The 17,574-nt window shown below is 46.6% G+C and overlaps 1 protein-coding gene across 7 annotated transcripts in view; it reads right to left on the bottom strand.

Moving 5' to 3' along the window:
* LARS2 (leucyl-tRNA synthetase 2, mitochondrial) overlaps window positions 1–17,574 on the bottom strand; it is a 190,162-nt gene that overhangs the window by 161,159 nt on the left and 11,429 nt on the right. For 5 of the 7 annotated variants that reach the window (XM_047851020.1, XM_047851019.1, XM_047851021.1 and 2 more), the window contains one exon: window positions 1,083–1,337. In XM_047851020.1, coding sequence (XP_047706976.1) covers window positions 1,083–1,316 — 234 coding nt within the window. In that variant the 5' untranslated portion in view covers window positions 1,317–1,337. Of the gene's footprint in view, window positions 1–1,082; window positions 1,338–6,540; window positions 6,641–17,574 lie in introns of those variants that run through there. The other 2 variants (XM_047851018.1, XM_047851022.1) reach the window with 2 other exon arrangements.

Here is a 17,574-nt window from a genome sequence, read left to right as displayed (position 1 = left end):
TGTTATTTTGAACAGCAGCAAGAGGTGAGGGTTACCACGTCCAAGAGGAATCCCCGAGAGGCTGGACTCCTAGACAAGGAGCCAGCCTCCAACATGGCGCCCCCTGGAAACTGGCTACAACCAAACACTAGACCCAATTACTCAAGTACGGTGCTGCGCTGATACATCTGGGCGGAAGCCAAGGATTCACTACCTCGCACATCTGTCACTGCAAGCCTGGGTCCCAGCCCCCCAGATCACACCAGAGAAGGGCTGGTACCTCCCAACCCATGATGGCTGGAGGCCAACATCATGCCAGGGGAGAGGAAGGTACTTCCCAGAATATGCAGATTAAACTTCCACAGGTGAGGGGTGCCTGGGGGGCTCAGTCGGTTAAGCATCCAACTTGGGCTCAGGTCATGACTGCACGGTCGGTGAGTTCGAGCATCACATCAGGCTCTGTGCCGACAGCTCGGAGCCTGGAGCCTGCTTCGGATTCTGTGTCTCCCTCTCTCTCTGCCCCTCCACTGCTTGTGTTCTGTCTCTCTGTTTCTCTCTCTCTCCCTCTCTCTCTCAAAACACATAAACATTAAAAGAAAATTTTTTTTAAAGAATGCTTCTCATATTTAAAAAAATAACAATAATAATAAATGTTTTAAATAAATTCTACAGGTGAGGGGTCCAGGGGTACTCCTGGAACCTCACATCTGACCCTGCTGGATCACCAGGTGCGCTGGCCCACAATGGACCATGAAGAACCTAACACCTGCTAGGGCCTCACTCTTGATGAGTCCCCCCCCAACAAATGCTGCTCCAGAATGCCCAGTGTGGTGCTGCCTGCATGCACCTTGTGTGTAAGCACCACACAGAATGCCTTCTAAGCACTATCCTCGTCTGATCTCACTCAGCCCTCACAACCATCCTAGGAAGCAGGAGGACACTACTATTCAAACTGTCCCTGGTTGAGAAGAAACCTGAAGCACAGATTCAGCTGGTTCAAGGTCACACACTTAATACCTTATTTGAACTCGGGCGATCTGACTTCAGAATCCAAGTTCTTGGCTCCTCTTCTCTACCCCCTCAAAATCCCTCAGAATACTCACATCAGCTTCTGATATCTTGCAGGTTTCTTCTTTTATTCGTTTATGCCACCAATTCTCGACATCCTTCCTCGTCTGCAACGTGTACTCTTTCGTCCACGTCCCTGTGGCACTGTAAATACCTCTGGCACATCCCGGGATTACTCTCCTTCCTCTGCTGATGATATCTGGCCCACCATTTAGCTTGCTTTTCAGGAAATAGACATAGAAACCCAGTCTCCGCCAAGCAGAAGCCATTCTCCAGAAGGTGGGAAGGCCCTGAGAAAGGGGGCAGAAAGCTCTTTTAGGAACTGCCCAGAACTCTCTCCCGTTCAGCACAGCCCAGCATTCCCTGCACATTCACATGCTTTCAACTTAGGCTCTTGACGGTTTCCTTCCCTGAAAATGTCACATTAGAACTCCAACTGAGTTGGGCTGCCTGGGTGGCTCAGTCAGTTGAGCGTCTGACTTTGGCTTAGGTTATGATCTCACGGTTTGTGGGTTCGAGCCCCACACTGGGCTCGCTGCTACCAGCACAGAGCCCGCTTCGGATCCTCTGTCCCTCTTTGTCTCTGTCCCTCTCCCATCACGCTGTCTCCCTCAAAAAAAATTAAATATTAAAAAAAGAAAAGAACGTCGACTGAGCTAAACACAAACTTTTAAATGGAAAATATAACATGGTCAACATTCCCAACACCAAACATACAAAACTCCCACAGGAACGAATGGAGACTACCTCCTGGGCCAGCTCCTGCCACAGCCTCACAGGGTGCACAGGAGGCCAAGGAGTGCCCGCCCTCCTTTCCTTTAGGCCCAGCCCAGGGTCTGTCCAGCAGGCTTCCCGTCCCATCACCCAGGCTTCAGAAGAGCTCCGAGCACATCTTGGCTTGGGCTTAGGCTCAAATGTCAGAAGGGATCTGAACACCCACCTTCTAGCTCCAGAGTCCAGAGACTCGCAGCTATTATTAACATTTTTCATATGTATTGTAAGTTATAGACACCCGTAAGCTGAGCCAAGAAATAACTATTATTTGTAAGAGTGCTTATTCAGTTAGTTCTTCATTCATTTACTAAATATTTATCGAGTGCCACTAGGTCCACACACTGTTCTAGGCACGGGGGATACAACAGTGAACAAAACCCAACTCTCTTCTTCCATGGCACTTACATACTAGTAAAGAACAGCAGAGAAGAGAAAAACAAGTAAATATACATGGATAATAGCGGTGAGTGCTATGGTGTTTCTGGAATACAACCCACAGGCTGGGGTCCACCAGGACATCTGGCTGCAATTCAAAATTCAGCCGGAATGCTTCATTGGTCTCCTCCAAGGGGGTGAATTCCAAAAATGACTTCATGGAGGCATTTTCACGTTTTATCCCTAAGAGGTTGAGGTGACAGTTCGTCAAATATTGAAGATTTATGACTCAACAGCCTCACCTGCCTGCCTTCTTACATAACCATGCAAAAAAAGCGCCAGACTGAAGACACGAATGTAAAACCAGGAGAGAAATAAAGGAAGAACCTGACACTTGAAGCTGGTGTTAATTCTTTGATTCTCTCAACATTTTTTCCACAGTTACGAGCGTCTGGCCTGTTTTCACACAGGTACTGGGTCACGAGTGTTGCCAAGAGAGTCTATCATAGGCTTATACAAGTGGGTTTCACATCCCCATAAAATGGCATCCCAGTGTTGGCATTTTACAAGATGGTCTGCCAAAGCTCTTGACAGACCAAGTCTCACCGTATTTAATACCTCTTGCTTCCTTGGGGGTCGAAGCAGAAAGACAACAAAAACAAAACAAAACCTATCCCCTGGGCTTGGCTATTCTAAAATACGTAGATGTGACTAGAGATATTAGGGTGAACTGTATGAACGTGGTTGAGTATCAGCAACTCCATATGACCGACCTAATATAGAGACGCTTTGTACAGTTAGGGTAACTGCATTTATTTTTAGGGGTTGGGTTTCTACATAATTAGAAGTATCCACAGGAGTCATGGATTTTACGGCTCCCTTGCTAAGGTATCATTTCCATATCTTTAACAAGCCGAAGACTTCCCAATCAGCAGAAGGCATAGATAGACGCCTGCCATTTCTCTCCTGGACTGCATTCCCTAACAACTCATAACGAAAGGGTTCTGGACTATTCTCCCCAACAGAAACAAGAGGAAACAACAAAACTATAAAAATACAAATGAATCTGGAGCGGCTGGGTGGCTCAGTCAGTTAAGGGTCTGACTCTTGATTTTGACTCAGGTCATGATCTCACGGTTTTCATGGGATCGAGCCCCGTGTCCAGCTCCATGATCACAGCACAGAGCCTGCTCAGGATTCTCTCTCTCCCTCTCCCTGCCCCTCCCACTCCCAAAATAAATAAGTAAACACTACAAAAATACAAATTAACCGGAACCGCAGTCTCACAAGTTTTTGGTTTCAATGCTTGTTAGCCATCGTGAGAAATGAAATCCCAAAGAGAGAAGACAGATCACCCATATGAGCCATATGAAGGGAGGTCATTCTTTCACCGAAAATTCTAATCCTGTCTCTGTAACTTACTCATCATACACCAATCATAAACAACACATACAACACTCCCTGTCTACCCAATGAGAATAAGCTTTCTAAATATGTTTACAGGGGCGCCTGGGTGGCTCAGTCAGTTAAGCATTCGACTTCAGCTCAGGTCGTGATCTCATGGTTCGTGAGTTCGAGCCCCATGTCAGGCTCTGTGCTGACACCTCAGAGCCTGGAGCCTGCTTCAGTTTCTGTGTCTCGCTCGCTCTCTGCCCCTTCACACTCTCTTTCTCTCTCTCAAGAATAAATAAACATAAAAAAAATTTAAATATGTTTACATAACACATGGCTCACTGACAACCTCTTCTATACATAAATCAGTGGTATAGACTAGAGAATCCTGAAACTGATCTGGGCATTTAAAGAACTTAAAGTTCATAAGGAAAAAAGCACAAGTAGATTAGAACTTGGAACCCCATCTCAAAACCACAAACCAGTGTAAATCCCATAAAGATTAAAGAACTTTTTTAAGTATCATAAAACAAGACAAAAATATAGATGAGTATCTAACACATCTTTACAAGGTGCAGGATGTTCTGTCCTGAGGACGAAAGCAATGGAAGAACTCACAAAAACGTTAATAAATCTGACTCTAAAAATGTGCAATGTCAGTATCTCAAAAACACTGTGAACAAAAGTAGAAATCAAGCAATGAGCTGATGCAAAATCTTTGCCAAAACGGCAGTAACAAATGGTTATCCTACTCTATGAAGAGTTTACGTATGAAAAGAGAAACATTCAAAACCTAATTTAAAAAAATGGGCAAAGGAAAAACAGAAAGAGATGTAAATGTCTAATAAACATATGAGAAAGTTCAACTTTAGAACGAATCATAAAATGCAAATGAAAACAGCAAGAAAATATTTTTGCTTAACAGCCTGGCAAAAACCCTGCTAAATGAAAAATGGGCATTTCTATACACTGCTGCTGAAAATATAAACCGATTCCACCTCTCTGGGGAGCACGCGCGGTAATAACGCACTAAGACTCTTTCAGAAAAGTTCACGCCCCAAGTTAGGGGAATCCCCTAGACTCAGGGGGACATAGCATACAGTATACTCAGGGCTATGATATGGATAAAATAAAGGAAATTTTCTACTTTTAATGTTTGTGGGCCCTGCTCCTGGGCTCCCGGGGAAAGCTATACTCTAACATATACCAAGGTCAAAGTGATTCTGCGAAACCTCAAAGTATGGGCTCTATTTCTGCTTGAGCACACATCGCACATCCGCTTTATTTAAGAAATAACCAGGGGCGCCTGGGTGGCGCAGTCGGTTAAGCGTCCGACTTCAGCCAGGTCACGATCTCGCGGTCCATGAGTTCGAGCCCCGCGTCAGGCTCCGGGCTGATGGCTCAGAGCCTGGAGCCTGTTTCCGATTCTGTGTCTCCCTCTCTCTCTGCCCCTCCCCCGTTCATGCTCTGTCTCTCTCTGTCCCAAAAATAAATAAACGTTGAAAAAAAAAAAAAAGAAAGAACCAAAAAGGAGCATTCCAAACATAAGGAGAACTTCCCTGGTTCCCATAAGATTAAAGTTATACAGCCCTGCATTTGCTAGAGGCGTAAGATAAGTTCTGCAACTTTCTAACATGTTCTTTGTCTAAGGATTTGTAACTTTTTATGTAAAAAAAAAAGAAAAAAGTATATAACCCAATACCAAATGTTCCTTGCTAGAGCTTATATAACCCTACACCAAATGTTCCTTCACAGGAGCACTCTCTTTGTGAAGCTTGTGTGTGCCAGCAGCTGTCCTAACTTGGCCTTGAATAAAACTCACTTCCTTTCTTTCAGAAATTCTAAAACGTTGGTTCAATTTGCCTTGACAATATACTACAGAACTTCCCGGAGCTCAGCAGGCCCTGCTCTCCGCCGCTCCACCACCAAAGTCCTAAAAAGGGCACTGCCTCTTCCTGACAAGGTGCGGCCGTTTCATTAGAGGACTATGTTCAGTCCGTCAATGTGAAAGGTGTGGCTCACGCCTTGTATGTTCAATCAACTTGGCCTTTTCTTCCTTAGCTCTGTTTCATCCAGTTCCTTGCCTCGATGCTTGGAATCCTGTCTCTTCTTCCACACCCTTCCAAAATAACAATCCCCACTCCTCTGCTCCTCTTTAGAGTGGGTCCTGACCTCATCCTCACTTGGGGCATTTACGGCTGTTTTCTGAGAATGATGGAGGCACCAACAGATGGTCAGAGGAAAAGCCTGAGAACTGGACCCAAAACGACAATCACATATGGCCAGAGAAACCTAAGGGAAGAGCAGTACAAGCAAAGAACAGAACACATGGAAGAAGGGCAGGAGGGTATCTGTGTGCACCCCCCCCTCCCAAAATGTGCAAAATTAGACCAGGGAAAGTGCATCTTAAAGAAAACAAATTTTGTGACCAAAAATACCGATTGTGGCTTCTGCAAGGACCCATTCCCTGTGGGGCCTCGGGCAAATTATCTCCTGTCGGGAATCTCATCTTCTAAGATAAGGAGGAAGACCCACAAGATCTCTGAGAACCTCCGAGCCTCAACATGCAGGGACAATAACCTCTGGGCCACGGAGATGTACCGGATGGCTTTTAGCTGAGTCCAAATCCCCAGGCCAGGAAGCAAAGATCCAGAGATGAATCGGGGCAGGGGAGCAGTAGCAAGGGAACTTGAGTACAAATCTACGTGTACACGTGTATTCATCTGGGAATGGGATAGGGTCCAGAGCTATCATCAGGGCCCATGGCTCAAAGAGTCTGAAGGCCGGGATCTCGGAGACTTACCCAGATCAGAAATTGCACGGCTCCAGAACCACCTAACCCAGCCCGCACCTTCCCTTGCTGCCCCTAGCAAGTCGGAACCTCCAGATCCGAGGGCAGAGACCTCCTCGCCCGAGGTGTCTCGTCCCGCTGAGCCCGGGGCTGGACTTTACCTGCTCACAGGCTCTGGCCTGCGGCTCCTCACGCCTCAATTCCCACCTTTAAGCGAACACGGGCCGGCCAGTCACCACGGGCGCCGCCATGTTGGCAGAACAACAACTTTATCGGTAGCGGCCGGCGCAGACACAGACAGGCGGGGGCGGAGCCGGGGGGAAGCGGAGCGGGGCCGGGGCCGAACTCCCGGCAGCCCGTGGGGCGGAGGCGTCGGCGCCGGCGGCCTCGGGCTCCGCCCCCCCCGCTCCCGGGCACCGCCTCCTGACTCCAAGCGCCGCCCTCCGGCTCAGTAGTGCACCCCGTCTCTGGCGTCACCAAAACCAGATTCCGGGGGCTCAGATTACTCCAGTTGCTGCAGAGGAGTGAGGGACATCAGCTTAGTGGCCCCAGAATAAACTGGATGGCAGGTGGTGTAAAGAGCACTGGGAGAGTTCTGATGCCAGGGTTTGAATCCCAGCTTAGCTAAAATTGCCCGCTGGGCTTGGGTAGGTCGTTTGACCTCTTGATCCTTAAATGGTGGTTAAAGAGCTTTCCCCACCATATTCCGTGACTTTATAGCCCTGGGAAGGGAATTATCTGACCGTGATTAGGGCATAGGTGAGCTGGGAGTCAGGAAGGCAGGATTCCTGACCAACCACTTTCCTTGAAGAGTTTTCTGTACCCCCAACCCAACCTCTCCCCCACCCCCACCCGCAAGTGTTTCTTGCTACAAAGATGAATCCACGAATGAATTGTAAAGGACCAGTGGTGTTAACATATGATTTTTAAAAGGGTAAAACCCACATAAAGGAGATTTTTGAAAACCGTATAGATGTGGGCAATCAGGAATACTGAAATGAGTTTGGTAATCGCGCAAAACTGGTGGTTATCCCACAGGACAAAAAAAAAAAGTAATGTTTTGAGAACCATCTTTTTCTACAGGGCTGAAATCAAGTGCACCTCTTTCAAACAAGATTCAGCCCATTACTATCCATAATGGATAGTAATTCTACATTTTAACTTCTACTCTTAACAGAGCTGAGCAACAGAGGACCAGCAAAGGTACATATTCTATATATACCCCCCAGACCAGCACTCCAGCCAAGGGATTCACAGGAATCTCTTCTGCCCATTTCCAAGTCTTTAGCAACGTTTCCTGACAGTTCAAAATCCAAATGCTTTGCTATTCAAAGTGTGGTCTCCAGACTAGCATCAGCCTCGCCTTAGAACTTGCCAGAAATGTCAAATCTCAGGTGGCACCCAAATCTGCTGCATTTTAACAAGATCCCCCAGGGGATTTTTAGGCACATTGAAGTTTGAGACTCACTGCCTTAGAATGTGAGAGTTAGAAAGGATCTGGAGAACTCTCTAGACCAGCCTGCTCACTTTACAGATGAATCCACGGAGACCCTGCAGAACTGACAGTCTAGCTCAAGGTCATAAGCAAGTTAGTAGAAGGTTTGCTATTCACCCCTGGATCTCTAGCCTGCCAGAATAGTGCCCTTCCCACGTTGCAGAATGGAAGGTCATTAGGAGTTTGGACAGCTTCCAGTCCAAAGATTAGGACACTGAGGCCCAGGGATTGGCTACAGCTTGCCTGCCTAAAGCCACACAGCCAGTTGACGACAGAGCCAGGATTCCAATCCAAATCTCCTGATCTCTCTACCCCTGATAGTAGATGCTTAATTTAAACTGATACCATGGAAGCGTTGACTCTCACATTAACATGCCACACTTAAAGCAATTTAGCCTTCAGGTAGGTCATGTTGTATCCATATGTAACCAGAGTGTCCTTTCTCTAATTTACCCAAAATGCTAAATTCTAAGTAGCCTCCACCCTTATGTTGGTTCAAAATCTCTCTTTCCTCTTATGAATTAAAGTGAACATTGACATTTCTAGGAGATTATTTCAAATAGAATTTTTCTAAAAGTCATTTGCTTTACTGGAAAGTTGCTATTTTTACATCAAAGAAGACAGTAGCATGAAAGTAAATCCCTTTTGCTCTTAAAGAGCTTGCTGCAAAGATACATTATTAAATGAAAGAGACAACTTGCTGGGCTGTGTAGAAAGTTACCCCACTTTTTATTTTTTAAAGAGGAAAGGAAATAAAAGAAATACATTTGTTAGTATACGCATGGAAAGAAATCTAGAAAAATATGTCGTAAACTATTTCCTGTGATGATCTCTAGGGACAGGACGGTTCTATGGGCCTTCCTTCTTATGATAGATTTCTGTGTTCCTTTTGCATTTTCTATTTGCTTGTGTGGGAGGCTGAATAATGACTCCCAAAGATATCTAGGTCCTAATCCCCGGAACCTAGGAATGGCACCTTATATGGCAAAAGAGACTTTGCAGATGTGATTAAATTAAGAGTCTTGAGATGAAAAAGATTATCGTGGATTATCCTGGGGAGCCCTAAATGCCATCACAGGTGTGCTTATAAGAGAGAGGCAGAGGGAAGTTTGTGACAGAAGAGGAGATGTGAGCACTGAAACATAGAATATAGATTCTCCCATAGGATTCAGCAACTGTGTTTCTGGGCAGATACCCCCAAAGAATTGAAAGCAGGGTCTTAAAGAGATCATTGTACATCCATGGTCATAGAGGCATTAGTCACAGTAGCCAAAAGGTGGAAGCAACCCAAGTGTTTTTGAGTGACGAATGGACGAGATAAAATGTGATATATACATACAGTGGAATATTATTCAGCCTGGAAAAGGAAGCAGATTCTGACACCTGCTACAATATGTTTGAACTTTGAAGACATTACGCTAAATGAAGCAAGCCACTTAAGGACACATAAGAAATAAATCACAGAAGGACAAGTGTTACATGATTCCATATATGATATGATACCGTATGAGGTACCTAGAGTAGTAAAATTCAGAGACAGAAAGTAGTGGTTGCCAGCTGCTGAGGGTAGGGAAGTGGAGAGTTTCTATTTAATGGGTACAAAGTTTCAGTTTGGGAAGATGAAAAAGTCCCAGAAGGATGGATGGTGGTAAATAGTTACGTAACAACATGAATGAACTGAATGCCACTGATCCGGACACTTAAAAATGCTTCCAATGGTATGTTTTATGAATATTTTACCAGAACGAAAAAGAAAAAGAAAACAGATCCTCTCCCAGAACCTCCAGAGGGAGTACTTCCCTGCTGACAACTTGACTTTGACCCAGTGAAACTGATGTTCAAGCCACCAAGTTTGTGGTGATCAGTTACAGCAGCCAGAGGGAGCTTCGTAGTTCAGCTTCTGTGACTTCGTACGCAGAAAAAAATCAAGATCTTTTGTTAAATAAAGAGATCTGAGCTCCATCAGCGCAGCCTCCCTTCTGTACCCTCTGTTCATTTCCTTGCCCCCCCCCCCCCACCTTGTTCTGCCTTCTCTTTGTCTAATACAAAAGCTTGCGTGTCAGGAATTTCCAGGAAGGGGAGTCTCCATTTCTCTGACCATTTCTTCCCCTTGGTGTAAAAACAAGACTATTCCTCTATCTTACCTCACGAGGTAAGGCAAATTTACTAGAAATGACCTAGAAGTGCAGGAGTCATAAATAATTCCGGCTTGACATTTATTTCCACGCTTTTGTGACCTTTCCAAAAATAAATCGCTGGGACAGCCGTGTAAATTCTTCCCTGAGCTGTTACGTGGCAGACATTGATTCAGGTCTTCTGGGAATGGCTTTCGGTCATCCATTATGGAGATTAAAGCAAACCCCAAGATTCTTGCTACTATAGGGATCGTTTTTTGGTAAAGAAAAAAAAAAATGCTCCAGCCCTGATAATTAAATCACTTACGGTGTAGATAGATAGGCTTCTCACCTACACTTCCCCGTGGCATCTGTTCCTCCCTCTTTGCTGATCGTGGCTCCTGGACATCCCTCGAGAAAACCATCCCTTGCCCCAATTCTGAGCCATTTAGTCTTGTGGGCTTGACCTCTCATCCCTCAGGTCTGAGGTCTGGCTTAATCCAATCTGTTCATTCCGTCCCCTGACCATGGAGACAGTTCAGGCGCGCACTTGACCTAAGCCAGAGTTCTCAGAGGGCAGCACAGAAGCCTTCTGCTGGGAACACTAGAACCTGGATTCTCTTTCTTGCTGTGTGGGAATAAAAACCTTAGGAGCTGCCTCAACCGTTCCAGAAGCACACAAGGAGAGCCTGCTAAGACTGGAGGCGGAGAGGTAACGGGTCCTGTTGCCACAGAAGGATCTGCCGGATCCAGCCCTGCCCGAGGCTCGCTCACCTTTCAACTTCCCATGCACAGGAGCCTGGGAGGCCCTTCGTTGTTCATGCCCATTCAACTGGGGTTTTCTATTTATCGTAACAGAAAGTATCCTGCGATACCCACCTACCCAGCTGACAAGGACATGGCCCATTCTCCTTCCCTCCACATGGAATCGGTCTCCAGGTTTTGTTACCTTTGCCCTCAGGTAGATTTCCCCAGCTCTCCGCTTTTGCCCGGCACAACCCCCCAGCGGAGGCTCCCCTCCCCTTTCACCTGGACCGTTGCAATAGTCTCTTTACCATGTCCTATTTATCTATCTGCCACTGTGGACAGCACACAGCGGGTATTCAGTACATGTCTTTTCAATGCAATCTTTTTTAAATTTAAAAATATATATATTTACTTACTTTGAAAGAGAGAGAGAGAGAGGGTGAGCATGCAAGCATAGGAGGGGCAGAGAGAGGGAGAGAGAGAATCCCAAGGAGGCTCCACACCGTCAGTGCAGAGCCTGACATGGGGCTCAATCACACAAATCATGAGATCATGACCTGAGCCCAAATCAAGAGTGAGACACTCAACCGACTGAGCCACTCAGGCACTCCTTAAATGCAATCTTTTAAAATTGGCAAGTACATGGAGGCACCCGGGTGGCTCAGTTGGTTAAGCCTCCGACTTCAGCTCAGGTCATGATCTCACACCCCCGTGAGTTCCAGCCCCACGTCGGGTTCTGTGCTGACAGCTCAGAGCCTGGAGCCCGCTTCAGATTCTGGGTCTCCTTCTCTCTGCCCCTCCCCTGCTCATGCTCCGTCTCTCTCTGTCTCAAAAATAAATAAAAACATTAAGAATTTCTTTTTTTTAATTGGCAAGTACAGGGGCGCCTGGGTGGCTCAGTCGGTTGAACGTCCAACTTCAGCTCAGGTCATTATCTCATGGTTCGTGAGTTCGAGCCCCACATGGGGCTCTGTGCTGACAGTGTGGAGCCTGCTTGGGATTCTCTCTCTCTCTCTCTCTCTGCCCTTCCTTGCTCTAGCTCTCTCTCTCTCAAAAATAAATAAACTTGAAAAAAATAACAAAATCTCCCTAAAATCTATGTGTAACCCCCAAAATCAGTACTCACGGTACTTTTGTGTTATTCACAGACATACTCAGAGGTGTGAAAAATTTGAGTGCCCCCTCCCAATCCCATGCACGTTCCCAGCTGAGGCGGAACAAGGTGACAATCTACCTCCCTGCTTCAGCTCTTGTCCTATACACAGGGCCCTTTTCCCAGGATGTTACGTGCCATGATTTTTGCATTTTTGTGCTCTTCGCTGGTGAGTTCACTGTCTCCGATGGCTCTGGACAGTAAGTGCTAAGGTGCTGGCTAGTGGCCCCGAGCACAATAAATCTGGGATGTGTGTCTCATGGACAAAGTACGTGTGTGAGGCAGCTTTCCTTCGGCCGAATTACAGGGCTGTGGGCGGTGAGTTCAGCGCCAATGAATCAACAACGTATATGAAACAAGGTGTCACTAAGCAGAAACCCACACACGAGAAATTGATCAGCTGACAAAAACTCGAGGACCAGAGGCTTTCAGGAACCTAACCCTGTATCTTCCTTAGGAGCAAAACTTCAGTCTTGGCCCATACGGTGCTCGGGTGACTTTTTATTTTTTTTTTTTTTAATTTTTTTTTCCAACGTTTATTTATTTTTGGGACAGAGAGAGACAGAGCATGAACGGGGGAGGGGCAGAGAGAGAGAGGGAGACACAGAATCGGAAACAGGCTCCAGGCTCTGAGCCATCAGCCCAGAGCCCGACGCGGGGCTCGAACTCCCGGACCGCGAGATCGTGACCTGGCTGAAGTCGGACGCTTGACCGACTGCGCCACCCAGGCGCCCCTCGGGTGACTTCTTAGAACAAAATTGCTGTGAACGACATGAGTCCACGGTAGATGGAGAGCAAACGGGAGCGGCCCGGCCTTTGTGACGTCATAGTGAGTGGCCAAGAGCACGTGCCGGGGGGCGGAGACAGCCCGGCTTTGAAGCTCAGCCCTGCGCTGCTTTCAAGATGAAGGATTGTGGGGAGCTCCTCAGCCCCCCTGAGCCTCAGCTGCTCAGTCTGTAAAATGAGCATTATTGTGCCTACCTGTTAGGTTGCTCGGAGGATGAAAAATCTTTTAATGAGATTATTATGTAAAGTGCTTTGCCAAGTTCCAGACAGAGTATACAATCAACAAATGGCATTTGTTACTTTTATTGACTGTAAGGAGTTGGTCTATGCACACTGCTAAGTGCCCAGATGGTACAGGAAAGAAATAGATCTCCTGTCTATTACGGGCCCCCTTCAGGCGAGGAGGAAATGGCATGGGATGCGTGTGCATCGGTGATATTGCCACCAGAGAGCAAGCTCCTTGAGGACCGGAACTGAATCTTTAAAAAAAAAACCAAAAATTGTTTTTGTTTTATTTATTGGAGAGAGAGAGACAGAGTAGGAGTGGAGGAGGAGCAGAGAGGGAGACACAGAATCCGAAGCAGGCTCCGGGCTCCGAGCTGTCAGCGCAGAGCCCGAGGCGGGGCTCGAACTCGTGAACTGTGAGATCGCGACCTGAACCGACGTCAGGAGCTTATCCGACTGAGGCACCCAGGCACCCCAGGACCGGAACTGAAGCTTGCGCACACCCTCAGTGACACCTTGCCAAAGGAATAAGCTCAGGAGGGAGGCAGATCCGGGGTAGAATCGTAGTGTAGTCACTCGCTGGCTGTGCGACCTTGGACAGATCCCCTACCCTTGCTTTCCCCGCCTTCAACAATAATGGCATTGGCTTTGCCCAGATGGTGTCACTATTAAGTACAACAACCCACGTAAAATGCCTCCCTTGGTGCCTGGCACATGGGGCTTTGGGTAAATGTTTTAGTTTCCTGGCCCTGCTGAGGCCAGCCGGCTTCCTTGATTATATCTCAGCTCATCCAATGACCCCTCACACCCTTGTCCTTGGCTCTAAATTCCCACTTTTCCTTGTTATAGTCACAGCTGAGCCTAGTCCCCCATCTGTACTGCAAAACCCCATTGCAGCGGTCCCTACATCTCTCACCAAAGTCCCCCTCATCATTTTAACAAGTGTCATGGATAATTCTTTAACAGTTCTTGCTGAGCTGAATGAAAGTCAAACGTAGCATTGAGGGGCCAAAGAACTCATGATAACCTTTCCAGAACCAGCGTCAGAGAGGTCAGGAACTAAGAAACTGAGAAAATAGGAAACTAGGAAACTAAGATCCGATGTCTTTCCGAAGGTTGCCACAAAGCAGTCTTGACCTTGAGGGGCCTGGAGTAAAATCAACATTTTCCTAGGTGCTTGATATTAAAAAGCACCCATTTTGGTCATCCTTTCCAGGGTACAGAGTCTGCTGAAAGTGACCTCTTTTGTTGACTTTTTAGATGTGGGGTTTCCCCCCATCAAAAAAGTGCCATTTATAATAGTGCTTGTGTGTTCATGAGAAAACCCATTTGGAGTGACTCACGCCACAATTATACTTGGACACAGAAGCGGACCTTGGGATTAAGTTTTTAATCTGTTCATTACAGGGGAGACAAAGAATCCTTTCTGTTGCTGCAAATCTTCTTAGGCCTTGTGATTGCTTCTAGAAAAAGATAATCCTATTTGAAGAAATACTGAATGTATAAAACAGTACAGATGGTCCCTGACATACGATGGTTCTACTTATGATTTTTTGACTTGACAATGGTGAGAAAGCGATATGCATTCAGTAGAAAGTGTACTTTGAATTTTGAATGTTGGTATTTTCCCGGGCTAGTGCTGTGCAGTCTGGTCCTCTCACAGGATGCCCGGCAGGTGCAGTGACCACAGCTCCCAGTCAGCCCCGAGGTCATGAGGGTGAACAACCACCACACTGACAAGCATCCTGCACCCCTACAACCTTCCTGTTTTTCACTTTTGGGACAGTATTCAATAAATCACATGAGCTATTTAGCACTATGTTATCAAGTGGACTGTAGGCTCATGTAAGTGTTCTGAGCATGTTTAAATTCGGCCAGCCTAAGCTGTGATGTTCAGTGGGTTAGGTGTGCTACGTGCATTTCTGACTTGGGGCTCCCGGGTGGCTCAGTTGGTCAGGCATCCGACTTCGGCTCAGGTCATGATCTCACAGATCATGGGTTGGAGCCCCATGCAGAGCCTGGAGCCTGCTTCAAATTTTGTGTGTCTCTCTCTCCCTGCCCCTCCCCTACTTGTGCTTTTGCGCGCTCTCTCAAAAATAAATAAACATTCGGGGCGCCTGGGTGGCTCAGTCGGTTGAGCGTCCGACTTCAGCTCAGGTCACAATCTCACGGTTCGTGAGTTCGAGCCCCACGTCAGGCTCTGGGCTGATGGCTCAGAGCCTGGAGCCTGTTTCCGATTCTGTGTCTCCCTCTTTCTCTTCCCCTCCCCCGTTCATGCTCTGTCTCTCTCTGTCTCAAAAATAAATAAACATTAAAAAAAATTAAAAAAAAATAAACATTGAAAAATATTTTAAAAAATAAATAAATGCGTTTTTCGACTTACAACATTTTCAACATGTGATGGGTTTCTTGAGACATAACCCCATAGTAAGTCCAGGAAGATCTGTATTGAATTTAATTTGCCTGGAATATACTCGAATTCGTTATTGCTGGTCTAAGAGTGGGCTATAGGGGACATGGATTTATTTGCAAATGCATGAAATGTATCTTGCCCATCTTCTGGTGGTTTCTGCAATTTTAATCAATAAATGTTAATAAGCTCTTATAGCACCTACACCTCTGGCTTCAATGTGGCCTTTAGTCATACCATCTTTTGGCATCTCTTGCATTCTTGTACAATTAACTAGCCCTTGAATTTATGTGCCTATGTCTTTTCCTCCCAAGTAGACAATAAATTAACTAAGCCAACAATCATACTCCTCTGATCGTTGATCAGCAGTATAGTTTTATATACAGAGAACACAAGTTGTGTGTTACTCCCTAAGGTCCAGCTTAGTGTTTTACAGCCCAAGTTACACAGCAGACAAATAAGAGACAGCATAGGCCTCAGTTTCCCACTCTGCCCAATTTACGGGGTGTACAGATCTTGTACGTAAAGAATTAACAAGTGCTGCGCACACGCAGGGAGCCCGGGAACTGGTGGGCTGATATTAATGGTAACAATAATGCAGTTGCCCCTCAATGTCCTGCAGTGGCTAGCAGGATTTGTTGACAGGTCCTTCATCTGAAGTGGCTTCCCAATGGCTGCTGACAAACACACCCCAAGTAGAGAGAGTGGCAAACATATCTATCCTTTTCCTACTAGTCACCTTTCAGACCAAGCAGAATATGTGTCTGAGAAGGACCTAGAGTCCCTCCTTTCTAGCACCCTCTCTCCTCCCTCCTCATTCCATGTAGACTTTTTTTTACCCTTCGTGACCCTCCACCCACCCACAGAGTTTCTAAATCTACACGACAAACCACCCTTTCTCTCCCTAAGACTGACTGCCTTTTGTGGCAGAGTTTCATGTTCTTCTACTGAACGACCTCTCTCCTAGCAGGGTGGAAGATAAGAATGCTGGAGGGAGATGAGGGACTGAAAATCCCGTTTGGCAAAACAACAACAACAAAATCACCACCACCATAAGCATCACCATCAGCACCATCATCCATCACCCATCAGCATCACCATTACCATCAGCATCGACATCACCATCGGCCACCCATCACCACACCATCACCATGATCATCATCAATGAGCATCACCATCACCATCACCAGCAGCAGCAGCATCTGAATTCTCTACCTGGAGCCCAGGGTGAAAGGAGGGCAGGGGGAAAGAAAGAGAAGCTCAGCCATGTTCAAGTGCTTGACAAGAGGCACAGAAGGAAGAGGAGAAGCAGAAGAAGACCAGAAGGAGAAAGAGGAGGAGAAGACTGAGAAGAAGGATGAGAAGGAGAAGAATGTAGAAGAGGAAGAGCGAGTGGTCTTGGGATGCGGCAGGCAATGAGATATTTATTATCCCTGGCCCTCAGCCTCACGTAGGGAAATGCCGTTCTCTTGGGCACAAAGGGTTGAAAAGACAGGATGACCACCAAGATGTGGTTTATCAGCCAACTGGACTGTTCTGTAGCTGTTTAAATCTTGACCACCCTGGCCCCAGAAAGAGGAGGAGGATGCTAAGAGCTCTCAATTACAGGATCCTTGTTACTGGCCTGGTACTGCACCAAGCTGGGTGGCCGAAAGCAAACCATTTCACCTCTCTAATCTCCAGCTTTTTCATCTGTCAAGGGGGACAGGTGTGTGGCACCTTCCTCACAGGTCTGTTGTAAGGACTGAACGAGAGAATGCATGGAAAGCCGTTGGCACAATGTAATGGCAGCCCTTAGTACTGTATGTGAGGCTGCCCCTCCCAGGAGCTCAGGGCGGGGCAGGCAAGGCAACGTGGCCAGTGTGTAGATCCAGTAAAGGTGTAGGCTGCTTAGTGCTGACAAATCGCAAAGAAGTATGTTTTCAATACTTTTCCCCTGGCTCAGTCCCCACATCATCCAGAAGGTATGAGATAGGGTTAGTTGAACCTCTGCTTGTCAAACATGTATGTGCGTATGGATCACCCAGGGATCAGAAAGTTTAGGGTGGATGTTGCATTTCTAGCAGGCTCCCGGGAGATGCTGATGCTGTCAGCCCATGGCCTGCCCTGTGAGTACCAAGAGCTAACTGATATCTCTGGTGTAACACAGTCAGTTATAACATCAGAGCGATACAGAAGTAAAGACAAGAAACATGGCCACTGATACGCTTCCCAATACTTGCTTATTCTGTCAAATTTGGGAGCAAAAGTCCACCTGAACGAGTG

This window comes from Prionailurus viverrinus, chromosome A2 (assembly GCF_022837055.1).
Source record: "Prionailurus viverrinus isolate Anna chromosome A2, UM_Priviv_1.0, whole genome shotgun sequence".
NCBI classification, from domain to species: domain Eukaryota; kingdom Metazoa; phylum Chordata; class Mammalia; order Carnivora; family Felidae; genus Prionailurus; species Prionailurus viverrinus.
Note: the sequence above shows the minus strand (reverse complement) of the source record. Positions and strands in the feature narration are given on the sequence as shown.